Below are 27,967 nucleotides of genomic sequence, written 5' to 3' on the forward strand. Positions count from 1 at the left end.
GTTAGTCTTGTTTGATTTTGAATTTTAGTTTCTTGTGTATAATTCAGAGTTTAGTATGACCTCCATTATCACTGTACTAGTATACATATTTTTAAGGGGCCAGCTGAATGACGCTTACGGGTGCGGGAGTTTCTCACTACATTAGGTTGTTGTTGCTTTGACACATTCCCCATTTCCTTTCTAAATTTTATCATAAAAAAAGGGATTCCAACCCACAGGATCCTCCCCTGGATCTGCCACTGACAACCCTCCATTAACATAGGGCAGTGGTGTAACAGTACAACATACAAAGAATAAACTATAACCTGTTTTACGTTTTTTGTCATGGTTTTGTAAAAAAAAATTCTTCAAATTACATGTTTGTTTTCTGTCTTTTTGGTGTATTCTGCCTCTATGTTTCATTCTGTTTAAGTTGATGTCGCTTGATTTAAAGCTTTAAGAATTTAGTTTCAGTAACTCTAACAGTTCTGTCTTAATGTACAGATGCATGTTATTGAATAGAGTGCAACATAATGTTATCAAGTCAAAGAACCCATAAAAATATTTTATTATTTATCTTAACAATTAATAACAATAATATATAACAATAATTTTTACAATCAATCGTTATATATATAATCACAGACTAGTTTCCTTGATATGTATACACTATGTTAGGACTAAATAATTAATAAAAAAAATATAAAAAATATCCTCAACTTTTTATAAACGAATTGTAATTTCTGAAGTAATACATATTTACTTAGAATTCACTAAATTCACTAAAAAAAACTGAAATAATTTGAATTGTTTAGTGTAAAATGTATCTAAATACCACAGTCACAGGTTGTAGTTTTCATCTTGGATGAACATGGTTTGAAAAAATACAAAATTTAGGTTTATAGTTAATGATGACAAAGATAGGTCAACCAAGATAGGAAAATGGTTTAACACAGTTTTTTGGAATCGCAAATTCATCCAGTGGAGAAAGTTGAGGACAGTTTGGCTGATGATATAATGTCAAATGCTCCTGTAAATTAAGGCTGCAACAAAATTGCTACTTTTTTAGTGTGGACAGCTGTGCATCATGAAATAAAATATTAAGGTTATTTTCAGGATAAAATCACAGGTAAAAACTCATGTGAATTACAGTTAATGTTTACAACTTGTTTCTTGAAGATTATGTCAAGCTCTAAATGTTTTCTTGTGACTTTGAGTTGCTGTTCTTAAATATAGGTACATCTCTTTTTAATTCAAATACTATTAAATTTTTAAAGACTTTTTCCAAACACTCTTGCACAGAAATAATAGACCACACAACCATTTTTTTTTTTTTTGTGGTGATGAACTCAGAATATTGCTATTAAAAAAAAAGTTTTGCAGTTGAAAGTTTAAAGTTTTCCAGATGGAAAAAGTGTTAGATAAAGTAGGCTTTGTTCAACTGTTTCATTGGAGAAGTACACATTCCAAAACCTAGTATTCTTCAATAGCTGTAACAAGAATATATCTAAAATGATAAAAATGGATAAACAGCATATGAAGTTTGAACTTCTTGGTAACACAAGTATGCAGAGTCATCAGAAGTGTTACATCTAAATTGATCTGAAAGACACTCGATAATGTAAACTGTTAAACAAACAAAAAATGAAAGAAAGAAGACAGCAGATTAAGTCATTCTTCAAATATTACAAACAAAAAAATACATTTCTAACAATAGCAGTATAAAACAAGTACAACAATCATATCTATATTGAATGTTATCACAGAATATACAACTTTGGTTCTGATCAAAATAAATAAAACTTCATGTATTGTCATCAATTAAACAAAAAAATCAAAATACATTTTCACAACTTCATATGAATAAAATATCTTTGATATATAAACTGGATATTCATCATTCACAGTACAAATCAATTCTTTATACATACTTCAAATAAAATATACTATAATAAATACTATGACAAAATTATCTTTTCATAAAAATATAATATTGCATATGTCCCATGGTCTTTAAAAATAAAATGCATCACAGCAATTAACAATAACACACTAGTTAACAAATATTCAACAAGCACCAACTTCAATACTGTTTTTTTTTAAAACCAAAACATTGCAGGACACCATTACATATTTAACCATTAACCTGTAATGCAGTGATACAATTGACAAGAAATACAACTGCATATCCCAGTTACCAGGGAAAGCAAACATCAATTGTATTGCTGTATTCTTATTAATTTATACATTGTAAACATATCACTAACATTCATCAAACAAATAACACAATAATCATGCTGAAAACGAAGCTTTTAAACTATAAAAATGAATGCAATAGTAAATACAATAGAAGACGTCATATACATAAGGAATTTCATTATTTTTTTTACCACATAAAATCAGAAAACAATGGCGTTTATTGTGAACCTGGAGTTGGTTGCACAAAAAAACTTACGACTAAAATTGATTGTAAGTCATGGACAATTCAGTATACTTTGTTCAATCTTATTCATAATTTTTTTTTTAAAAGACTCCTGGTATCAGCATAAGATTTAAATTTCTAATTCATGGCAGCTAGGTAAAACAAAATCATCCAAAATATAAATTGTGAATATCTAAATTTCACCTACATGATATATATGTTACTTCAATTAGTTCTGGCATGACTTATGAAACACATCAAGGAGATAAAGACAGCATAATCACATAATAGTTGACACCATGTCTAACTTTCATATAAAATTCTCTCCATACCATATTATATCTCAGTGAGACAATTGTCCATATAATTATTATTTATAAATTTATAAAAGTTAGAGGAACTCATTTGAAGGCCAACTTTTCAATTTATACCAAATCTGATTAGCAATCTGTATATCTTTTTCAAGAGGTCATGTCTATGTAATTTCATAATTGAAATGTAATATGATCCAAATTATTACAATTTCTTGATGTCTGAAGTTTCCAAATTCATGTCTTTTCATTAAAGTGTAACATGGTTGTATCCTTTATCCCAATTCAATTATTACTGTGGTCGTGATGAAGTAATCTTTTTTTAACATCACAATGTCAAATAGTTTTCTACCAACTGTTGTCTTTGTTTAATTTCAAGCATCTGCTGTCTTACATTTCTAGAGAAATTTCCATCCCATACAATTATATTACCATAATCTTCATCTGAAAAATAAAAGTCTATACAATAAAATATGAGTTGAAAATCGTAATACATGTTTTTTTGTGTTTTTTCTTATTAAAGTTGTTTATTTAAGGGGGTAGACCTTGGTTCAGGGAGATAACTCTTTAAATTAGTTAAGTGTTTGTAAAAGTCAAGTTCATCAATGTATTTTAAGCATTTACCTGAAACAGATTGAAAATAATCTATGTAACCTAGAAGCTTAGAATATATTTTTGAAAATGGTTGACACGAACGTACTGGTGATTTTAAGAGTTATTTCCCTTAACCTAGGTCTACCTCCTTAATAAACTGATTAGTTGATGTCTGCTTTATTTCCACTGGCAAATATGACAGCTAATTAAGGACTATAACATAATATAAAGAAGCCTTTTGCCCTCTCAAACATTTGTATCATTTGGTGTTGGTGGTATTATAAATGTGCATCACATGGCATTTGTCCCTCTTCTTTCAAATATGTATATCATTTGGCGATTGTTGTTTTAAATATGTGAATGCCTTAAAAATAAACGATAAAACAAATCTGGTCTTCTGATAATTTTGTTTAAAGAGTTTATGGACATGTACAAAATTAACATGATCTTAATTGTATGAGTCTTAAAGGTTGTAATTGCATTAGCATATCATTTCCCATTTTTTTTTTTTGCAAATTTTTAATACAATGTCAATGAATATATGCTTTGACATAATTGAATTCACTTATTTTAATTTACATACCATGACACTTGTAGGAGTCTGCTCTGTCATGGAATCCTAAGGCTCCACTTACAATTAGTGGGTATTCTAAAAAATAAAATATGGATCTATACTACATTTGTACTAGTACCATTTGGCAGCACAGGCCCCTTTTTAGGTAAAAAACTGAATGATTTTCAACAGTTTTTTTTTCTCTTCTGATAAGATTGTAAGACGTATCAATATATAATAATGCTTTTATGATTTTTTTTATCAATTTAGTTAAAAATTGACTTAATTTGTTGAAAAAAAACTTAAAAGTCAAATTTTTGGGCAAAAATGGGTCTTCAAAGTATGCAACTTCTTTAACTGGCAGTAACTTCAATTTTTAACAAAATAAAATGCTTACCTTTATGGTGTACCGTCAACAAACTCCTTACAGGGTTTGTGTATCTGTGCGTTAATACAATAAGATTTTGTGTCTTTACATCAACCAATCCAATATGGCCGCTACCAGTCCCAATCCACAGGACACCTATGTTGCCTTGCAGAGCTAAAGATGTTACTCTTGATAAGTCTTTCCTCAGTCTACATAAATAATAAATACTTATTGAGAACTTTAGAACACTGATGCAACTCTCCACTATGGAGGTAATTATACAGATAATATGTATCATGTGTGCGATGTCTTTCAACATAACTTTACATTTACAAGAACAAACAAGTTTGCACTGCTTGGTTTCCAAAGTCAATCATTCTTTTCATGACTTTTACAATATTTGGTATTTTGGAATAAAAATTGTGTTAACACATGGGGAAGAGTATCTCAAGAACGCTTGCAATCTGCGATGCAGAGTTATCGGTCCTAGCTCTCTCTTAAGTATTGATAACTTTGCACGATCATGAGAGATTGAATGTTTTGTGGGAAAATACGAATGCCTACTCAAATCCAATCTATTAGAAAAATCAAATTATTACAGAAGAGTGTTCACCATGCTTTTGTACTACACTATTTTTATATAGTAAAATAGAATTATATACAAATGGATGAAAATTATATATACATGTAACTGTAATATACAAATATTAATATAATGTATAACAACAAACCAGAGTATACTGATTTATATCACTACAATATAATAGTTATTACGGTGAGGATGAAATTCCTATCATTTATTTATCATCCAGGCACGACCTTGTCTCAGAATTTTTTTTATATCTGTACATTAACCTCATTTTCAGGTATAGAGATGTGATTTTTTTTTCTGAGAAAAGTGCTTGTCTGTGACCATCCACAAGAACTTGCGGTACTTCAGTACTTTGATTTACAATTACAATGTACCATCTTTTTATCCCTTTGCCTGTGCCAAGTCACGCTATCATTGTTCACTAATGTAATTTTATAGCTTGAATACTTTTTTTCTCATGGGTACAGTATTGATGGTTGATGTGGTTTTGTTGTTCTATTGGGTAATTTTTGCAATTACTGTTATCCTTTTTATGAGTTATTTGTTTAAACTGAATTCAACATGAACTTACTGAAAGATCTGAGAAATATCCAATGTTGACCTTGGTTTCAGGTCTGCTGCAATGTAGATGTGTACAATACAAGATTTAGCATGGGATAAAAACAATTTCTTATGTCCTAACACCATATTATTTATCTGTGATGGTCTTCTGAAAATAAAAATAACAAAACTTAAAAGTCATATGTTCAAATTAAAAAGTCTGAAATAAGAGTTCTCTTGGTTTTTCTTATAGCAAAAAAATCTTTATAGATTTATTAAGAATTAAGCAAGATATTAAATGGAAAAGGAACAGGAGCTCAAGTTGAAAAGTTTATGCAATGAAAAGTTTACTAGAGTTTCTCTTTGACTTACTTTGGATCTGCAGTATCTATCTTTTTTTCCACACCTATACTTGATCTGGTCCTTAGTATCAACACACGAGACCCACAACTGACATACAAACGCTTATCTCTCTGTGATACCTCCATACACCTTACAACTTCCTTAGCATTACCAGGGGTCAAACACATTGGTATGGCTTTTTCTTCCTGAAAGAGAAAATATCAGTTAGCCTAAAAGCTATTACAACAGATTTTTTGTAAGATTTCATGACATATTATATAATTACATACTCATAAATAGGTAACTGTGTTAAAATAAGTAGCTTTGATAAATAAATGTCAATAAGATTGTTCACTGAAGACCAAAATAATATCACTGTCCAATTATAAATGAACAAAATACTTACCTGATTATTAGCTTTTCATCACAGTAGACTCACTGTGACTAGGGCTACCTTTATTATCTTTTTACATTTACTGTTAATTTGGTCTCATTCTAATTATACATGCAATATTTGCCACTGGGCATCTATCAACAAATTTAACTGGAGGCTCTAAAGAGCTTGTGTCGCTCACCTTGGTCTACAAAGGACTCGGATGGATTCATGACAAAATTGTGTTTTGGTGATGGTGATGTGTTTTTAGATCTTACTTTACTTAACATTCTTGCTCCTTACAAGTATCTCTATCTATAATGAAATTGGCCCAGTAGTTTCAGTTGAAAATGTTAGTGAAAATCTACCAATTTTATGAAAATTGTTAAAAATTGACTATGAAGGGCAATAACTCAGTAACTTAGGGGGTCAATTGACCATTTTGGTTGTGTTGACTTGTTTTTAGGTCTTACTTTGCTATACATTATTGCTGTTTACAGTCTATCTCTATCTATTATAGTATTCAAGGTAATAACCAAAAACAGCAAAATTTCCTTAAAATTACCAATTCAGGGGCAGCAACCTAACAATTGGTTATCCGATTCATCTGAAAATTCCAGGGCAGATAGATCTTTACCTGATAAACAATTTCACTTCCTGTCAGATTTGCCCTAAATGCTTTGGTTTTTGAGTTATAAGCCAAAAACTGCATTTTACCCCTAAGTTCTATTTTTAGCCATGGTGGCCATCTTTGTTGGTTGGCCGAATTACCGAACATATTTTTCAAACTAGATACCCCAATGATGACTATGGCCAAGTTTCGTTTAATTTGGCCCAGTAGTTACAGAGAATTAAATTTTTCTAAAAGATAACTAAGATTTACAAAAAATGGTTAAAAATTGACTGTAAAGGGCAATAACTCCTAAAGGGGTCAACTTACCTTTTTGGTCATGTTGACTTATTTGTAAATCTTACTTTGCTGAACATTATTGCTGTTTACTGTTTATCTCTATCTATAATAATATTCAAGATAATAACCAAAAACAGCAAAATTTCCTTAAAATTACCAATTCAGGGGCAGCAACCTAACAACGGGTTTTCCGATTCATCTGAAAATTTCAGGGCAGATAGATCTTGACCTAATAAACAATTTTACCCCCATGTCAGATTTGCTCTAAATGCTTTGGTTTTTGAGTTATAAGCCAAAAACTGCATTTTACCCCTATGTTCTATTTTTAGCCATGGTGGCCATTTTGGTTAGTTGGCTGTGTCACCGGACATATTTTTTAAACTAGATACCCCAATGATGATTGTGGCCAAGTTTGGTTAAATTTGGCCCAGTAGTTTTAGAGGAGAAGATTTTTGTAAAAGTTAATGACGACGGACGACGACGACAGACGCCAAGTGATGAGACACACAATGACAAAATCCCTTTTGTAGATGGTGCATTCATTGTGCTAATAATTTTGATAACTTTCTTTACTTTCATTTGCCTATATGATTACATTTTAGTACTAATTTGATAGATTAGAGTCGTCAAGAAATTTTTGCAAAGATACATTGCTTTGAATTAAATTTAGAATACTAGAAACAAATAAACTCATCATAGATACCAGGATGAAATTTCGTATTTACGCCAAATGCTCTGAAAGTCAAATTTATGACGAAAGCGATATTCACAACTTATTCACCACTTACATGAATCAGATCAGAAACTAAAAAAACAGCTATAGTTCCATTTGCTAAACCAACAAATACTAAATCATCCTTAGAACTGAAAAAGAGAAAAAACATTATCAGTAAATTGCATGTTCTTCAAGGATCACCAGTTCTATGCCTTTCATCTGATACCTTAAGGTGTAATACCACCAAATCATGGTACATCACATCCGGTTGTATACGAAAATAGGTCAAAAAAAAATATTCCCTAGAATTTGACAGTTGTAGGTAATTAATCCTACATTTTATTGCAGAAAACATTTCTTTGTCATAAACATATGTCTTGGGTAATTCAAAGGACCATTGTTTTTTTATTTGGGGTTTCTATAGAAAAAAATTTACATAACATTTCATTGCATATAAGAAAATAACCATCACTGAACGTTAACCAAAGTTTAGAATATTTTGTAAACTTGAGGTTACATGGTGACTAAATCTTGTACACAGGTTAAATAAGGGGATAAATTTTATTGGTTAACTTTCAGTGATGGTTATTTTCTTATATGCAATGAAATGTTATGTAAATTTTTTTCTATAGTACTGGACAGGATAAAACTTCACTCATGCCAAGTATTTCTTTATTTGAAACAAAGGGAAAATCAATGGTGGTATTACACCTTTATTACTAAAATGTTTGCTACATAGTTTAAGATTCACCCATATGTTTGGGAACTTTTTTGTAAAACATGTGTACTTCTTTCCAGTATGTTCTTTTTTGACTTGGCTCTATTAAGTGTTGTTAAATCTTACAAAGTCTACCCAAATTATTTTTGCAAAGAAATCTGCTCAAGCTGGTGCTAGGGGGTCGTCTTAAGCTTGCAGTGAGGTGAGAGTTTTTGTGCTCCTGGTCGAAGGCCTCACTGTGATATCTGGATGAAGAACAGCAATAAAAGTGCTGTTCATTTGCTTTTTGTGTGTGTTTTTTCTCTGTTCAATAACTGATTTTGTCATTGATGGATACCCCATATTCTTTGTTTTCAATTATAACATGCAAAAAATATAAACCATAAAAACTGAAGATAATAATATTACAGGTAGGAAATACATGTAAAATAGAAATCAACCATAATAAAAAAAATCAAAGGTCCTTTTATTTTGGAAAATCATGGTTTATTTATTTCTTGAAATTGGCCTTGAACTAGGTTTCAGCAATTGTGAGTACATGTATAGGTGAATTTAGATAAATACTTTTGTGGGTTTTTTTTTGCCATTTGGTAAGTTTTTGTTGTGTTTCATCTCAATCTGATTAGTCAAGCCCTTTCAAACAGACTTTCTTTCAGTTTGTTCTTATCTCGTGTTGTAATATGACTTGTCCCAGGTTTGGTTGCAGGTCGTACACTAACAAAGATGTTTGGCCCTGTCACAGTTGTTATGTGCCTGTCCAAAGTCAGGAGACTGTAATTCAGCGGTTGTCTTTGATTGTTGTGAAATTTTTTTCTTTTTTTTTCTGGTTTATTGTTACATTATATTAGCATGAATAAGACTGTTAGTAACTCTTTAAAATTGTTTCACAATTTGTCATGCTGATGCCCTCAATAGCTTAGAATATAGTGTAAGTTTTTTGCATTGTTGAAGGCCATACTATAAGCTAGAATTATATACATCCTTTTCCTTTGCTCTCTGTGGATTCATTGGCAATCATACCACATCTTCTTATAGAAACAATGAACTATAAAATATAGAATAAGAATTTCTGCATTTTATAAAAAAATATGAAATTAATTTTTCAAAGTATCAATTTAAAAAAAGAATGAAATGGATCTCAATTCCTAATAATTTAAAAGCATCTATTTCCACAATAATGTAAATACTTTAGGAATATTTAATACTAATAATTGTCTACTATGCTTAAATAGAACATATGTACAGATTGTATGTTTATTCTATTACACCTGCCAACATCTGAAGTTAGCAACAGATTTTGTTACAATAATTATCATATTATAAGGTACCAGGATTATAATTTAGTACACCAGACGTGCGTTTCGTCTACATAAGACTCATCATTGACGCTCATATCAAAATATTTTAAAAGCCAAACAATTACAAAGTTGAAGAGCATTAAGTTATAAAGTATGATATATGGAAGAAGAGGCTTATTTGAAGCAAACTGAAATTCATTTGACAATGAAGTCTACAATATTACTTAAAATTATATCATAGACTCAAATGGCTAGGTTGCAAAAATAATTTCTTAAACAGCTGAGAATGCTCAATACTAAACATACTTGAAATATGAAATGTTAAAATTCCTCAAACATTTTCGTAATTACTGGTGCACAACTGCCCATCTGACATAACCATACTAAAAGATGGTTTTGGAATTAATTTTTTGTTTGCAAAACTTTAGTGCTGGCAGGTGGTATCCTATGTATTCCTATAACAAGAGTGCACACGCTGAAATGTCTCGCCTTCTATACTAATCATTGATATTATGTTGATAGTCCTAAGTATAAAGCTAAGCTTTATAACAATTGTCACATAAACTTAACATTAACCAAGATAACTAAACATAGACCAATGAACCTTGAAAATGAGGTCAAGGTCAGATGAACCATGCCAGGCAGACATGTACAGCTAACAATGCTTCTATACAACATATATAGTTGACCGATTACTTATAGTTTAAGAAAAATAGACCAAAACACAAAACCTTAACACTGTGCAATGAACCGTGAAAATTAGGTCACGGTCAAATAAAACCTGTGCGACTAACATAAAGATCATAAAATATTTCCATACACCAAATATAGTTTACCTATGGCATATAGTATTAGATAAAAAGACCAAAACTCAAAAACTTAACTTTGACCACTGAACCATGAAAATGAGGTCAAGGTCACATGTCATCTGCCCGTTAGACATGTACACCTTACAATCGTTCAATACAACAAATATAGTAGACCTATTGCATATAGTATGAGAAAAACAGACCAAAACACAAAAATTTAACTTTGACCACTGAACCATGAAAATGAGGTCAAGGTCACATGACATCTGCCCGATAGACATGTACACCTTACAATCGTTCCATACAACAAATATAGTAGACCTATTGCATATAGTATGAGAAAAACAGACCGAAACGCAAAAATTTAACTATAACCACTGAACCATGAAAATGAGGTCAAGGTCAGATGACACCTGCCAGTTGGAGATGTACACCTTACAGTCCTTCCATACACTGAATATACTAGCCCTATTGCTTATAGTATCTGAGATATGGACTTGACCACCAAAACTTAACCTTGTTCACTGATCCATGAAATGAGGTCGAGGTCAAGTGAAAACTGTCTGACAGACATGAGGACCTTGCAAGGTACGCACATATCAAATATAGTTATCCTATTACTTATAATAAGAGAGAATTCAACATTACAAAAAATTTGAACTTTTTTTCAAGTGGTCACTGAACCATGAAAATGAGGTCAAGGACATTGGACATGTGAGTGACGGAAACTTCGTAACATGAGGCATCTATATACAAAGTATGAAGCCTCCAGGTCTTCCACCTTCTAAAATATAAAGCTTTTAAGAAGTAAGCTAACACCGCAGCCGCCGCCGCCGCCGGATCACTATCCCTATGTCGAGCTTTCTGCAACAAAAGTTGCAGGCTCGACAAAAATGTATTGAAGGCCACTATCATGTTCAACAGGGATCGGTATACTCACAATTTTGTTCTGCAAAAGTTGCCATGGTTACATGTTATATATATTAAAACAGTAATAAGATTTCCAATATTTAAAAATAAATTAATGCCTAGTTAATATTATAAAGTGTCCACATAGTTGTTAATCTTTTAAAAATTACATGAAGATTTATTATAGATTAGTTTTAAAAATAAAACAAGGAGCAGGTACTAAGGGGAAAATCCTACGGTTAAATAGAAAACAGCAAAAACCCAAACAAAAGCCCACAAAAAAAAATCCAAGAACTATATAGTCCTAGCTACATGAAACTTCAAAACTAACTCTTTATAATGGTAATCAGTTCCTACTCAACAATTGGTATCATATTGATGATGAGAGTATATTAAGGCAAAATGATGATTGCACTAACCCAAACACTGAGCTGGATTTTCAAAGTGTCATTTTACTAGGTAACAATCCACAAGAAGACTTGTCATGTTACTCAGACATCATTCTGTGATTCCTAGCCTTCCCATCTTTGCTTATACTCCTAAATATTGTGTCCTTTGTTGAAAAGCAGCAAATACTGATTTTAAAGTCTTTGGTTTGACCAAACCAGATTTTGAACCCACAACCTACTGCATTCAAGATGAGCATAATACCAATGGTTCTGGTAAAACATGTACATCTATGTTATTATTTAACTCTATCATAGAGAGGTATCACACCCTTGTATGTGTCTCATATATAAAACAGCATCATTTAACAGTGTAGTACTATGTTTACATTCCAATGTAAGTGTATAAAGATATCTTACCCTGGTATGTGCCTCATACACAAAACAGCATCAGTTTAAAGTGTAGTACTACGTGCATAGGCGGATCCAGGGAGTACCTGGGGCGCCCGGGCCCCCCTTTCGTAGGAAAAATTAGGTTGATTATATAGGGAATCATTGAAGCATGACTGGAGCCCCCCCCCCCCCCCCCCCCCCCCCTTAGGAAAAGTTCTGGTTCCGCCACTGATGTGTACATTCCAGTGTAAGTGTAGATATATCTTACCCTGGTATGTGTCTCATACACAGAACAGCATCAGTTAACAGTGTAGTGCTACGTGTACATTCCAGTGTTAGTGTATTGTATATCCATATTCTACACTCTTCTGTGCCAATGAGTAAGCAGTTCTCTTTCAATGCCAATAAACACAGAATTCTGCCGTGGGTAAATATTGCACCCTAATATAAACCAAAACACAATGATATATTGAGTTCAAGATAAAATTTAAAAGAGTAAGAACAATATGATCCTTATTTGGCTAAATATTTGTTTAAATTAAGTTACCTCCAACCTTGACGGATAAAGAGAGAATTTGAGATCCATGAGGAATGATTTTCATTGATTGAGATTGTAACTGGCTGCATCCGATCAAAAAGCGCCTTTAACATGATCATGTGGAAATGTTGAAAATGTAGAAACAATTACCATGTGCTGATTGTGCAGCAAGTGTTTACCCCCAAAACATACATCAATATCTAGTGACAATTCAAATGTTCTTAATCAACTAATTGAAGTTTTGTGTATGTTTCTTGCACGAATGTTGTAACGTCAAAGTATATTTTCGTTGCCTGCTTCACGAAGTTTGTAGACTCTAGAAGTTTTCATCTCCTCACTTAAGAGGGTTTAAGTGCTACCATTGGTCAATAATAATGTATTCAGAATGGGCATGATTTTAATCAACCGATAGATGTCGATGGTGTAACATTCTTATAACAAATGTTGGCTTCATCTGCCAAGTGTGGAGAGGAGGGTCGATCATAAACCTTGGCCAGCAAAGATGCAGTTTATCAATGTGAAGTAAAATATCTCATTATTTTGAAACATACTGAAAATATGCAAAATTGGAATAACAAAAAAAACTGTGCTGAATGCAACAGGTGTCCCTAGTGAAACAAGAACTGCTACCCATGTAACACCTCAGTTCATCACCTGGTGTTTGGTGGTGTTCATTTTTTTTTAGTAGTGATATCTGGACTGTTGTACATTTTTTCATCTCCTTTTTCTTGACCATAGTTTTGTTTATCCTTCATATTCTTTTTTATTACTAGGAATGAATAAATTTCCTAAAGAAACACTTTTGAATTTTCCAACATTTATAACTGAATTTGTACTAGCCTTTGTTTCCATTAATGTTTGTAGCTGAAGATCAAGACGAGATAGCTGAACACATTCACTGTTGCCACTAGCAGCCCATAAACATACTTTGCCTTCATCTAATTTCTGCAATATAATAATAAATTAAAGTTTATAATATAATTTCATGTGAACCAGTAGACATGGTACAGTATGTAAACAACAGAATTTAGAATGAAACAGACTTGCTTTATCATGTAAAATTATCGTGTCAAATTATGAAACAATTATGTAGGAGACTTTATTTTTGGAAAATGTTTTGAAGAAAGATTTGATGTAGATAATGCCTTGCGGTCATGAACGTTTGGAGTACGATTATCATACTCTGACTCCGAGTTCAAACATACTGGATTTGGTGTTTCAAGCACAAATTTTGCACTCAGAGCACAGAGTAAAGTTTTATAACGGTAGTCCCTGAAGTCATGTTGTACAGTAAAGTGGGACCACAAGGATAACCTGAACTTAAATTCAGTCCATACATCTTACACTTAATTTTACCATTTACTGCAAAACAATCAACACTAAATTGAAAAATCACCACACTAACCTAAATTGTAAGATATTTACATGAATTCTTCTTACCTGAACTGTAAGACATTCTACACTAAGTCCTTTAGTTACTGGCACTCTCTGTTTTAGATTTAACACTTCTGGATCTCTAAGTTTGTCACAGATTGCTGAAGACTGAAAACAGAATTCTTTGTTAATCAAATTTTTATAGTCTTCCAATTTTGTACACTAGCTCACTCTTATAAATATGCAGAAAACCAGTTTAAATGAAATATTTTAAATGTTTAAAATAATAAATTTGAACATAGAAACACTGTGTCTTGCCTGGGACTGCTGTTGTAAGTGAAAATTTTAATAATGACTGCTAGAAATTAAGTCCATTAATCAGTAAAATGATGATTTTATTTGTGTTATTTTGTTTTTAGATGCCATTTCTGGGTCACAAAGAAGATTCTGTTCAAGTTAGAAGAATTCAATAGAGGCGTAATAGAATCATTGATGCATAAAAAAACTCTATGTAATGATTTACTGCAAATAATACTAAAGTCCTTCAATCAGTACAGTACTGGAAAAAAATTTGCTTTGGATAATTATAGACATTTTGTAATGAAAAAGCTTTTAAATAAATTTGTTCATGTCTAAAATAACTTCGACAACAGATTGAACATAAAAGGTGACAATTTTGAAAGTTAATACAAAAAACCATCTAAAATATAAATGCTTACTTCTGGTCTTTGGTCTGGCCCTGGATGAAGACAATCCAACAACAATGCCTGCATACCTGGCCATGGAGGAACATCCTTCTCTGTGATTGGATGAACTGACTGACCCTGATATAATAAACATCATAGCTGTGATTCATAGTACAATACAGACTCACAAATTATTATTTTTGTTATCCACCTAACATCTACAAAAAACATATTTACTATAGCTGCATTATGTATCAGTATTGGTTCAAACATCTTGAAGCAATGATGAATTCTCAATGGAAGCGAAAACAAAGCTGAGCTGGTTTTTACAGCAATAATTTCATATCATAAATTATAAAACTTTTAAATGTCAAATTTTTTCGGGATTGAGAAAAAATAATTTCAATAATAATTGAATTCATTGTCTTTCCAAAGCTTATAAAAAAGTTGTACTGGTTGAAAATTAAAATTTGTGGTTCATCTGAAGTGCTGTATTCACAATATAGCTAAAAATAGTTTTCCATGACGTATAAAAAGTCCACAGAATATTTCAACAGCAATTGCAGTGATATCGTTTGATATTCTTTGTAGGTTATAAATTCTCCATGAAGAAATAGATTACCTCAGCTATGGCTTTGTCCATTTCACCTTTACATTCAAATTCACTAAATGGATGTTTTCCATTGGTCAATAAAGAATAAAGTGTTATACCATATGAGAAAACATCAGCCTGTCAAAAAAACAACAATTCCAATATTACAACATTCTAAACTTTCAAATTTTACTTTTTTTATTTTTATTCATTGCAAATATAAAAACTTGAATTCCAAAAGGACACAAAAAAATCTTCATTGACAGGTGACCATACTGAAATAATTCATCTGCTTTGTTGATTATGATTTGGTTTTAATCTGGAAGTCTTTGAGATGCAGGTCTTTTTAATGTATCGCTGACAAATATCAAATATCATCAGGTCAAGGTCAGAAAATCACTCACTGGGTCTTGTGAGTACTACCCATCAGGTAGCCAGTCAGTACTTCAGTCAATTATTGTGTGATTTGATTTATACATTTGTCTTTAAATTTCCAGTTCCTAAATCATGGAATTCTACAACAGTCATTACACAATTGGCAAAGTTGATCTTATTATACAATTTTTAAAAAGCATATGGCTTTTATGCTCTCAAATATTTACATTTTTCTCTTTTAAACTTTTAGGTCCCTGAGAATATGTGAAGAAAGTAAACCTTGAAACATTTGTGATGTCAGAGACACCTTTTTTCCAAAAGACATTAATAAGTACAATGTTATCTTTACCTTAAAAGAGTAAGTTTCCCCTCTGATCACTTCAGGAGCTCTGTAGGCCAGTGTACCCTCTTGTAACATCAGTCCATCTAACATAGAAAATCTAGATATTCCATAGTCAGATATTTTAGCATTGATCTACAATTAAATATGCCACATAAGTGAACTTAAAAGTAATATGTATCAAACAACTTTTAAATATTTATAATCTAAAAATAAAACAATCTTAATTTTGTTCAAAGTAAGCAGTGGCGTAGCTTGCATGTATGCTCAGATGCTCAAGCATCCACATCATTTTGACAGGAAAAAAATATCAATAAAGATATGTTCGCAGCAGTTAAACTCGGAGGTATCCGTATGTAACAAAAGTTAGGATATGTGGATAGCATCCAGTTATTTCCGATGAAGTATGCGTGGTCTTTTATTAAGGATAATTTAGTTCATGTAATAAAACAAGATATCAGAATCAGGTTAAGCACAATTCATTCCTAACACAATTTACTATTGCACTTTTCAGGTTACTATATACCATACATTATACTTACTAAAGATTTAGGATCTTTACTAAAGATCAGAACATTATCTGGCTTCATATCTCTGTATACTATCATCATCTGATGGAGGTAAGACAAACCTTCTGCAACCTGTAAAACAGATTGATTGATTGATTGATAAGTGTTCAATGCCACTTTCAACACTTCTGAGCTGTTTTGTGGCAGTCAAGTTTTTATTGGTGGAAGAAGCTTGAGTGTCCATAGAGAACCATGACCATCAGAAGGAAAACTGAGAAACCTAGTCAATTGTAAAACAGAAATTGACAATCACATACTATCATGAACTATCATTATCTGATAGACAAACCTTCAGCTACCTGAAAAACAGACAATTGACAATCACAAACTATTATCATTCTTGTACCACAGAAGTAAAGAAAAATTGGCATAAAATATTCATTGTAAGCTAACTTACTTGCAATGCAATTTTATGTTGCATTATTTGTTGCAGTTTGCCTTCCTGTTTTAGAACTGTTCCCAAAGACAAGTGTTGAGCCAGTTCTAGGACAACCACATGTGGACTAATGCCTACGGCTAATAGTGAAACTACACTTGGATGTTTTAAACATCTTAAAACTGTTGCCTACAAATAGAATATAGAGGCTCAAATAATCAAGTAAATCAGGAATGATAATAAAATTATCAATTCAGGTTTTTTTCTCTCCAAAAAGATAGATACATTTTGAATTTGTTTGAATTGAAAAATAAAAGCTAAAAATTGCAAATGTAAAATGAAGAACGTTTTCTTATTGCCTAACCTGAATGTAAGCTATAAAATTAAAGGCTAATCTTTTGTTTTACCTCTTGTCTTAACATCTTTAAGGGATGGACATCACCAATGGCTGCAAATACTTTCACTGCAACAGGCTAAAAACATGAACATATAAAATATGAATGTTTACAGTACACATGTACAGCATTTGACTGATTTTTATAATCAACAAGAAAACAAATGAAAATGTGTTCCAGTAAAAAATGTATTTAATAAAACAACCAAGGTATGATACATGCATGCTCCAATGTTCACATCATCAATAACTCCAAATGAAGCTTTGTACACAACTCTGTTAATCCAAAATAGGGAAAAGTCAATAAAGTGTTGTTTTCCTTTCTGAAGTCTAAACATACTACATTTGATTCAAATTCATTAAAATCAAATGATCATGGGTAACAATTGTTTGGGGTCGTCAGTTTGTTTTTTTGACCTATGAATTTGAATCTTCCTTTGGAATCTTTCACCCCTCATTTAAAACAATTGAAATGTTAAAGTGTACAGAAGTCAAAGAACTTATTGTTCATTGGATTATGATGTGATTAATACATAGAAACAAATAAGTTTCACTAGTTTTTTTTTTTAAATTGATTTTTAAGAGTATTAGATGGATAATTCACTTTATATTCATATGTTACTTCATCTGTAAAGTCAATCTTAATGTAACTACTTATTTATTTTTTTGTATTCCTATATGTGTATTAATTAATTTTTTATTAAAGGAGTAGGCCTGAAATGTCCCCTTTTAACAGCCTGTGAGGGCATTCCGGTGTTTTGATTCCCATACATTAATGCATTTCTACCCAAGTGACTTGCATTTTGTATTTTCTTAGCTATTATTTCAAATTATGATTTATTGAGAAATATAACAATTCAACATTGAAATAAGTGTATTTACCCCTTTTATTGTCAAGCCTTCGACTTTAGTCGAAAAAGCGAGACTAAGCGATCCTACATTCTGTCGTCGGCGTCGTCGTCTATACTGAATTTCTACCAAACTTGGACAGAAGCTTGTTTATGATCATAAGAAAGTATCCAGAAGTAAATTTTGTAAAAATAAATTTCCACTTTTCGTATTTTACTTATAAATGGACTTAGTTTTTTTGCCAGAAACAAAACATTCACTCTGTGGTTTAAGTTTTTAAAATTTTTATAATGTTCTTAAACTATCCTGGATTTCTACCAAACTTAAACAAAAGCTTGTTTATGATCATAAGAAAGTATCAAGAAGAAAATTTTGTAAAAATAAATTTCCACTTTTCCGTATTTTACTTATAAATGGACTTAGTTTTTTTGCCAGAAACAAAACATTCACTCTGTGGTTTAAGTTTTTAAAATTTTTATAATGTTCTTAAACTATCCTGGATTTCTACCAAACTTAGACAAAAGCTTGTTTCTGATCATAAGATATTATTCAGAAGTAAATTTTGTAAAAAAAAAATTCACTTTTTCCGTATTTTACTTATAAATGGACTTAGTTTTTCTTCCAGTTAACATTACATACAGTCTGCAGTTAAAGTTTATAAAACATTTATTAGATTCATAAACTATCCTGGATTTTTACCAAACTTGGAAGCTTCTTTCAATCAAAAGACAGTATCGAGAGGGAAATTTTTATTGATGTTTTTCCTCATTTTTTTTGAGTCTGCGATTAACAGCAAAAGTAGGCGAGACACTGGGTCCTGTGGAACCCTTACAAATTTTTTCACCATTGCCATTACTCTTTACAGCACTAACCTGAAGTTAAATTAGGGACTACCACCTGGAAGTACCCAAATGCAAATTATTTCATTCCTCAGTGTAAGATAAGAAATCTCAAACTTCTAGAGGAGATTTAAAAAGGTACTAAACATTTTTAAAAACTACACATGTAACAGCACAAACCTGAGATTTGTAAGTAGCTCTATATACAGCTCCATAGCCTCCATCTCCAAGCTTTTTTTCTTCACTAAAAAAGAAGTTGTGTACTGTCTCATGATTGTGTGCAAAATATAAATTCCTAAAACTTTTTAAACATTTTTAAGCTTTTCACAAAAATTCGGAAAAACAATTAGTTTACAAAAAGTTCATAAAACCTGTAAAGACTTAATTTATATATAATTTTCATAGTTTTTTTTTTTTATTGTGTTGATTGTGTTGATTTCAAATGTGCCAGCTCACAAGGTACCATTCTGCAGTAAGATATATCTTCCTATATGGACAATTTTTATAGGACTAAATTCTAACCATTTAAGCTGCTCTTAAAAAGAAATAGCTGCATGCTTCATAGAGAGCCAATAAATACCAACACTAGGTTTGACCTAGTAGTCCAGGGCTCCCTGCACATGAGGCTAGTACACTACCTGAAGACCACACAGGTGGTCTACTTGGATGATAATTCCAGTGTTTAGCAGGTAGTCTTCAATATTTGATATACAGGGATATATAAGGACAAAGAAATAAAATTACATACTTAAAATACAACTTATATGATTTTTTTTCTTCAATAAACAGTTAATTTTACTTTAACTGTTTATTTGTGCATATCAAATAAGATAATTCAAAACTAAAACTGATAACTTTGCATAAATATTACCATTCTACAAAATCGAATTGTGAATTGTCCATAATAAGGTCAGGGTTCAGATCCATGAGAACAAGTTCTGGTGCCTGAAAAAATAACATTTTCATAAGGACTGCTTAAAAGTATGCACAAAATGCCTTCTTACTCTTAGCATTTAACTGGTATATAAAAGATCATACTGATCTTTAGGAACAATATGGCCCATAATTCATAAATTCTAAAATTTAATGGTCTTCTTATTTTGATGTCAATTTAAATCAATGCTGACAAAAATTTATAAATTTGCATAAAACGTGAGACCTTTCCCAAGATTCAGTTTTTATATGTCTGGCTATTTAAATTTTTGCAAGTTGAACTGTCTCATTGTAAATTTTCAATAAGTATTGTAATCTTTGAAGTTTACTCAAAAAAGTTCTTTAGAAAATTAGGTATGATAACCTACCAATGCTGCTATCTTCACCATACCATTATGTACATCACAATAAACTGATGTTCCTTCATTCTCTGTTTTGTGAAGCAGATCATCTAATCTAAACAACTTCATATTTTGTCCTTTAAATATAAAATATTATTTCTGAATCATAAAAATAACTTTTATCATTTAAACATAAACAGGTAGCTCCTGTTGTCATTATGAATAGACAAGAGATGTCTTATATATACTTCTACAACGAAATTTGTTTTACATGCACACGTATAAAAATTGCGGTTTTTATCCAACGCAATCATAGGTTTGAACGTAGTTTTCAATTTAGACTCGTTTATATTTTTTCGTTCGGGCTTGTATCATATTTTCCCTCCGGTTTATATGATCCGTTCATCCTATATTGACTCTTAAAATTCAAGAGTTGATCTAAAAATGAGGGTACTTTTTCTGAAAATGAGAGTACTTTTTATATGGCCTTCCAAATACCGTTACGATCCCTAACATCACTGAAGAGACATTTATTGTCGAAATCCGGATCTGGTGTACTAAAAAAATACTGACACCGTATGTTTGTGGCATAACATCGTGGCCACAAGTTATATATAAAAAAAAAAAAAAAAAAAAAAAAAAAAATTCTGTTTAGTATTAAATTTATATTAAGATCCATTTTGTTACATCTTGTGATCAATTTTATTTGGCAATCGCCAATGGCAGTCAGCAGGGTTAAAGAACATCAGTTGTTCGACCTGTTAGTCAAATGCGTTTTGTTTAAATATACTTTTTCACTTTTTTGGTCTTTTGGAAAATGTTGTTTGTGCTGTTTTCAGACCCTTCTACAACGAAATTTGTTTTACATGCACACGTATAAAAATTGCGGTTTTTATCCAACGCAATCATAGGTTTGAACGTAGTTTTCAATTTAGACTCATATATATATATATATATATATATATATATATATATATATATATATATATATATATATATATATATATATATATATATATACATATATCAATGAGACAGCAACCTGACAAACTTTGTAGTTATACATATACAAAATCTTGATAAATCTTGCATTCATCAATCAAAACAGCAACCAAGAAATGTAATATTAAGTGATTTTAATTATAATACATGTTTTGATTGGGCTTCAAAATAAATAGTTGTAAAATATAAATATTTGATAACATGAAAAAAATCTTTAGTCAGTTTTAAATCTATTATCACAAGTTAGGCAAAGATAATTAAAGAATAGAGTTCAAATGTCTCCCACTTTACCCATATATCATCTGTCCAAGTGCAAAAAAACTTTTGTATTTTGGTTCATTGAAACTCTCTATCAATATTTTAGAAAAATGAAGGCTTGAAAGTAAATTCAAAGCAATTTCTGAGGGTCATAACTCTTTCAAAATTTTTTGATTGGCAGTGATTTTCAAAATTGTGTAAACCATTTGTGATAAAATCCTATGATTTAATATTTCATAATTTTAAGACAGACTGGACAGACAGACGGACAAATGCCCAGTATTTCTATGTCCCCTGCAGCACATCCCTGTAACAATTCCTTTTACAGTATGTACCTGTACAATCAACACATGGTACCAGTTTCTCTAGTAATTCTCTCCCAAGGTAAGGGTCTACAGTGGTCAGTCCAGGGTACCATTCTTCTATCAAAGCATCTAAATGATCTACCAACAGTCCAAGTAATCTATCAGATAAAATGAAAATTTAAATTTGCATAGAGTTTTGATGGAATAAGAAAAGAAATTTAAATAGGAAAACATAAGCTAAGGCAACCAAAACTGTATGATTATGTTAATTTCTAAGAATGTAAGAATTGCAGAAAAAACCTTCATTTTTAAGTTTGACTTCCAACTTTCTTTTTATATTCAAACATGAAAAATCCACTTGTTATTGGTTTCATAAGATTAAGCACCCGCTTGATCAAATCAGATTTATTTTTCACTTTTCTTACCAAAAGAAATTTGCTGATGGTTGACAGTCATAAGATGTTTGGAACAGAAAAAGATGGTAAAATGTATCTGGTAATAATGTTCCCTACAACAATATTTTTGGGATAACCTTTGTAGGGTATGCTTGAGAAAAATTGAAGCATCTGAACAATATGTAAATTGCAAAATTGCACAAGTCTAGTTTATTTACTATGTTTTACTAGATTTGTGCAATTTGGGACTTTTCTGTCAGGTTTATGGAAATATATTTAAATCTATTTACCCAGCGCCATTAGATGTATTGGGAACTGTCACCTGGATTTCTTCTTTTTCATTACTATGGAATTCTACCAAGTAGAAGGCATTCTGAAACATAACATAACATGTGTTTTAATGCAATACATGTTGTATATCAATGTAAATAAGTACCATAGAATGCAACTTAACTTATCACAATCTTGATGTAAGGCAATTCTGAACTCATTTTTATACTCCACTGCCTTGGAATAGAATTATTCAAACTTAGGTGCAACATTCCTTTTTGAAACAAAGTATGCATCAGAAGAAAATTTAACCTTATTCTAATGTTACTATAACTTCAAAATGGTTAATTTTGCAACACCTTTTTCATAACCAGAATGAAGTACGCTATAATCTACTAAATGCAAATTTTAAAACTGAGCACTATATCTAACCTCCTTATAATGGCAAAAAGGTGCCAAAATTTTCTATACTGTTATCCATATATAATCTCAAATAATAATAGTAGAACCAGAAATAAGAATTATTTAAGGTTCTTTGAAAGTTTTAAAAATTTTAATAAATGTTCATGTTTGGTGGATTTTATAGGTACCTCAGGTGAGTTATATCTTGTTTTCAAAGCCCTCAATTACAAAACCACATATTAATACATGTTAATGGCAACTGAATCAGTTCTAAATAAACTGTTGAGACAACTATTTAAAATACTTACTTCTGACCAGATACTACATACTCCTTTCTTCCAATAATTAATGGCAGGTTGTTTATCAACTTCCAAAAGCAGCTGAAATATGATAGATAAACTAAACAATAAGTTTTTGATAAAGTTTTCATTTGTCCTTCAAATAATTCTATTCAACTTAAAGACACTTAAATTACAATTACTTAGAATTTTTACTTTTCAAATTCACTAGGGGTCTCATCAATATATTTTCAACTTACAAAACCTGATTTAACAAAGGAAACTGGTACAAGTTATAAAATATAAAAAATATTACTATGTTTTTATCTATTTTCTTGGGTATCAATTTTAGAGGATTGAGGAAAACTTGGGTTTTGATAGATATTTCCTTTGGTAGTTTATCTGTATTACAAAGCCTATAGAAAATTTGTAATTCGGTTAACATTTGAATTTGTTGTTAACCTGTACCCATGAAACGCATTAAAATTGGTATCCAACATTTAATGTATCCACAGTTTGCATTATCACCAGTCTTGGGACCCCATGACTTTGTGCAATGGCAAAATAATAGTACCATAAACAGTAACAACAAGATGTACATGGGTGATTATGAATATTCATAACCACATTAATTTTATAGCAATATATGTTTATCTATGTTTTACTTTTTAAAACAAAAGTCAATATCAGTACCAATAAAAACAATGTTAAAAGGTTTTACTTGACTGTAGTCCTTTGTGGAAGAGAAAAAGCAAAGACAGTCTCTCTAAAAGAAAACTAGTTGTACAGGCCAAAATCTTACCACAAAAATGATAAAAATGATTCAAAATCTATATCATTTACTAATTTCTATGAAGAAAAATAAATAAGAAGTTAATAGGAATATTTTCACGAGAGTTATTTTTGGAAGTTTACAAAATGAAGAAATGACACTTTTCAAAAACAATCACCAACAAACATTAAGAACTTTTATGTGGCAAATCATATATAACATGATTAAAAAATAGTATGTAATAATAATAGGATAATAGGTTTTACTATTCTGTTTGAAGAATAAAGGTATGTACCATAATTTTGACCTTCAAAATCAAATTCCAAAGCAGCTAAATTTGCATACCCCGGTTCTATACTATTTGGAGGAAACAATTAATTACATTTTGGGTAAAATTAAGGCCCTTTGTTATGATTAAGTTTAGTAGATGCAAATTAATTATTTGTTAATAGCTGTTAATGATGTTAAAATTAAGATTAACTGCCCAGTCTTCATAGGTTGAGTTAAAATTTCATGTTTGTTCTTTGATTTCGAAATTCGTAAAGAATGAGACATACTGAAAAAGTGTACATGTATATTCATTTGAAGATCACCATGAAAAACATGAAAGTCTACCTATGTATCAATAAAAAAAAACCAACAGAAAAATGTTCTATAACTACATCTCAAACTGAACTTCAATTTTACTCAAAAACTACCAACATAACTTGCCCTCTTTGATCCATAAAGTATAATGAACAAGACAAATGTTAATAATTGTTAATTATAAAAGCAATCTTTCATCAATTAAGGAGGCTCAAGGGTATAAAAATTTCAGAAAAAAATAAACATTTCTTTTATCATGACAAATTTTATTTATTACTTTATTAGTTGTTACATTATCATATGGTACAAAAATCATTCAAAACAATTTATTCGTTTTTGCCCCAGATGACTTTTAAAATATATATATCATTGAAAAAGCTCTAAATTATCTCCCTTTTGTGCAAAAATGCCCTTTTGCATTAAAATTGAAATTTCTTTTTTTAACTCATCGGTGACCTATATTTTTGATTATTATTTTCAAATAAGATGTACTTAAACTAAACTATTGTAAAATTTGAGTGATTTCTGTTCTTTTTTTATGTCGATATTACCTTTTTTTCTCCTATTAGTTCAACAAAAAAAAATTACCTTTACAAAAATGTATGCTTCTTTCGATGGCAGATTGTGAGCTTAAATGAAGGGTTACCCCATTTTTTAAAATTTTTTTTTTCTATTAAGGGCATACGATACAGTTACAGGGAAGGTAATGACGTTGCTAACGTAAAATGTTATTTTCACGACGTCAAACTCTGACATATCGGGAAAAGATGCATTTTTCGACTGATTTTTATCATTCAAACTGATTTAATTTGAAAACGAGTGCATGGACCCCTATTTTTTAAAACAGTGATTTGTTTCATTTTGCAAGGAGATTATGTGACCCAAATTTTATAAAACTGTAAATAGCGCAATTTTTTTTAATTTTGATAAACATGCAGTAAAAAATGACGTTTTTTCCTCTATTCATGAACGTTTGATACAGATAGAGTTATTTTGGAATAAAAATTGCATAATTTTTAATGATACTTATAAAATACAGAAATTACCGATTATTTAACAAAAACCATTTTGTGTTTATCTTTTAAAACAAAAAAGTTATGTCTTTCTTTCGAAAAAGAAAATACGGACACAAATCTGAATTTTGAGCAAATATACAAAATTTCGAACTCATTTTACTCAAAAAGTAGCACATGAAGGTATATTTTTTATTACATATTTGATTTAATGAGGTAAAAAATAGCCTATATGCAAATTTTCATCAACTTGTAAATACAGGTTCAAAACTGTATCGTATGCCCTTAAGCATAAGATAAAGTTTATAGAAAAATATAGCGAAATCCTGTATTAAAAAAAAAGAAGATTTAACCACGAGCCCCCTTAAAGCATAAAAATAAAATCTAATGCATATTTTGGGAAAAAAATTAAACCAAAACAAAAATGCATGAGTAAAGCAAAACAATGATATGTATAATGTTAAACAAATATAAAACCAGAATACATTTATATAAATCTATGATAATACATCTATGTGTATCTTCAACCATGCATTATATACTATGTGCACACTATACATGTCATGTAACTGACCTTCATCTTAGACCTTGATAACTAAAAATTACAGATAAATATTATATTTTATGCTAGTGCAAATGATTGTTCTTTCTTCAGGTTTATGGAAATTGAATGATAAATTGATATCTCTGAACCCATGTGGACATCTATGAATTCATGTTACTGTATTTCAACTAGAGGCTCTTAAGAGCCTGTGTCGCTTACCTTGGTCTATGTGCATATCAAACAAAGGACACAGATGGATTCATGACAAAATTGTGTTTTGGTGATGTGTTTGTAGAACTTACTTTACTGAACATTCTAGCTACTTACAATTTTCTATATCTATAATAAACTTGGCCCTTTAGTTACAGAGGAAAATATTTGGAAAAATTTACAAAAATTTACAAAATTAATGAAAATTGTAAAAAAAATGACTATAAAGGGCAATAACTCCTGGGTCAACTGACAATTTTAGACATGTTGACTTATTTTTAGATCTTACTTTGCTGAACATTAATGCTGTTTACAGTTAATCTCTATCTATAATAATATTCAAGATAATAACCAAAAACGGCAAAATTTCCTTAAAATTACCAATTCCGGGGCAGCAACCAAACAATTGGTTGTCCAATTCATCCGAAAATTTCAGGGCAGATAGATTTTGACCTGATCAACAATTTTACGACATGTCAGATTGCTCTAAATGCTTTGGTTTCAGAGTTATAAGCCAAAATCTACATTTTACCCCATTGTTCTATTTTTAGCCATGGCGGCCATCTTGGTTGGTTGGCTGGGTCACTGCACACATTTTTAAAACTAGATACAGTACATTCCGGTTATTTGCATAGCCTATTTGTCAGACGAAATTATGCAATAAAGCGGAGTATGCTTATATCCGAAATGCCAAAATACAGAGTCAAATAACATAGATAGTGTAGATCAGTAAAGGAAATCCTGAAGAAAGATGAACGTCCATAATCCACTTACAACATATTGAATGATTATTCTAATAAAAGTTATTTGTCTAGTGTTATGCATTTTATTTCATTGTTTATTCTTTCAATAAAGTTTATAAACACATTTAGTTTTAGTTTATTTATGTGCCGACTTTTCCTTTACCTGAGATACGAAATTAAAATTGTTCTAAAAATAGATTTGTTTCTATGACCTGGATGTACAAATTATATTGTTACGCTTTGATTAAAACAAACTGTTGAACAATGCTACACAGTTTATAATCATTTGATACAATAAATGTGTAATGAACTGCCTTTAATATGCAGTATTTACCGATTGCACAGTGATGTAACACTGTTACTTTAACCTCGTTAGTTTCGTATATGCAAAGCAGTTAACAGGTAATGGGGCCCCGCAGGGGTTATTTGCTGGACACGAGTGTTGAAAGTGAGAAAATATAATAATTTTAGGTTAATGTTCTTTTCGAAAAATATTAAAAATGAAAGATTCATGTATGAAATTGTTCACCATATATAAATGCCCTGTAATATTTAACAAAAATGTAGATCACCCCAAGCCAAATTACGAGATTGCACATAGGATAATGATCGATAATTAGCAGGCGTTATTGTTTTAAAACACCCAAAATGTAATCTATGAACAATGTTTGAAATCCAATCAATAATAAACACCTTTTGAGAAAGAAGATCATAAAATGGTTGTGTTTTTACAACAATCAGCTGATTGACATTTTTATGACCTCGAGGCTAAA

The 27,967-nt window shown here is 30.7% G+C and overlaps 1 protein-coding gene across 3 annotated transcripts in view; it reads right to left on the minus strand.

The window, feature by feature from the left end:
• Window positions 1-530: 530 nt before the first annotated feature.
• LOC143079686 (leucine-rich repeat serine/threonine-protein kinase 2-like) overlaps window positions 531-27,967 on the minus strand; it is an 83,945-nt gene continuing 56,508 nt past the window's right edge. For 2 of the 3 annotated variants that reach the window (XM_076255178.1, XM_076255197.1), the window contains 22 exons: window positions 26,272-26,292; window positions 23,358-23,429; window positions 22,668-22,750; window positions 22,013-22,140; window positions 20,445-20,554; window positions 20,015-20,088; window positions 19,324-19,387; window positions 17,469-17,534; window positions 17,083-17,250; window positions 16,659-16,757; window positions 16,126-16,251; window positions 15,432-15,539; window positions 14,843-14,947; window positions 14,190-14,291; window positions 13,590-13,694; window positions 12,480-12,652; window positions 7,772-7,847; window positions 5,731-5,906; window positions 5,390-5,527; window positions 4,257-4,435; window positions 3,890-3,955; window positions 531-3,156 (listed from right to left, as the gene is read on the minus strand). In XM_076255178.1, the coding sequence (XP_076111293.1) occupies window positions 3,041-3,156; window positions 3,890-3,955; window positions 4,257-4,435; window positions 5,390-5,527; window positions 5,731-5,906; window positions 7,772-7,847; window positions 12,480-12,652; window positions 13,590-13,694; window positions 14,190-14,291; window positions 14,843-14,947; window positions 15,432-15,539; window positions 16,126-16,251; window positions 16,659-16,757; window positions 17,083-17,250; window positions 17,469-17,534; window positions 19,324-19,387; window positions 20,015-20,088; window positions 20,445-20,554; window positions 22,013-22,140; window positions 22,668-22,750; window positions 23,358-23,429; window positions 26,272-26,292 (2,355 nt within the window). In that variant the 3' untranslated portion in view covers window positions 531-3,040. The remainder of the gene's footprint in view (window positions 3,157-3,889; window positions 3,956-4,256; window positions 4,436-5,389; window positions 5,528-5,730; window positions 5,907-7,771; window positions 7,848-12,479; window positions 12,653-13,589; window positions 13,695-14,189; window positions 14,292-14,842; window positions 14,948-15,431; window positions 15,540-16,125; window positions 16,252-16,658; window positions 16,758-17,082; window positions 17,251-17,468; window positions 17,535-19,323; window positions 19,388-20,014; window positions 20,089-20,444; window positions 20,555-22,012; window positions 22,141-22,667; window positions 22,751-23,357; window positions 23,430-26,271; window positions 26,293-27,967) is intronic. The other variant, XM_076255187.1, reaches the window with a different exon arrangement.

This window comes from Mytilus galloprovincialis, chromosome 1 (genome assembly GCF_965363235.1).
Source record: "Mytilus galloprovincialis chromosome 1, xbMytGall1.hap1.1, whole genome shotgun sequence".
NCBI classification, from domain to species: domain Eukaryota; kingdom Metazoa; phylum Mollusca; class Bivalvia; order Mytilida; family Mytilidae; genus Mytilus; species Mytilus galloprovincialis.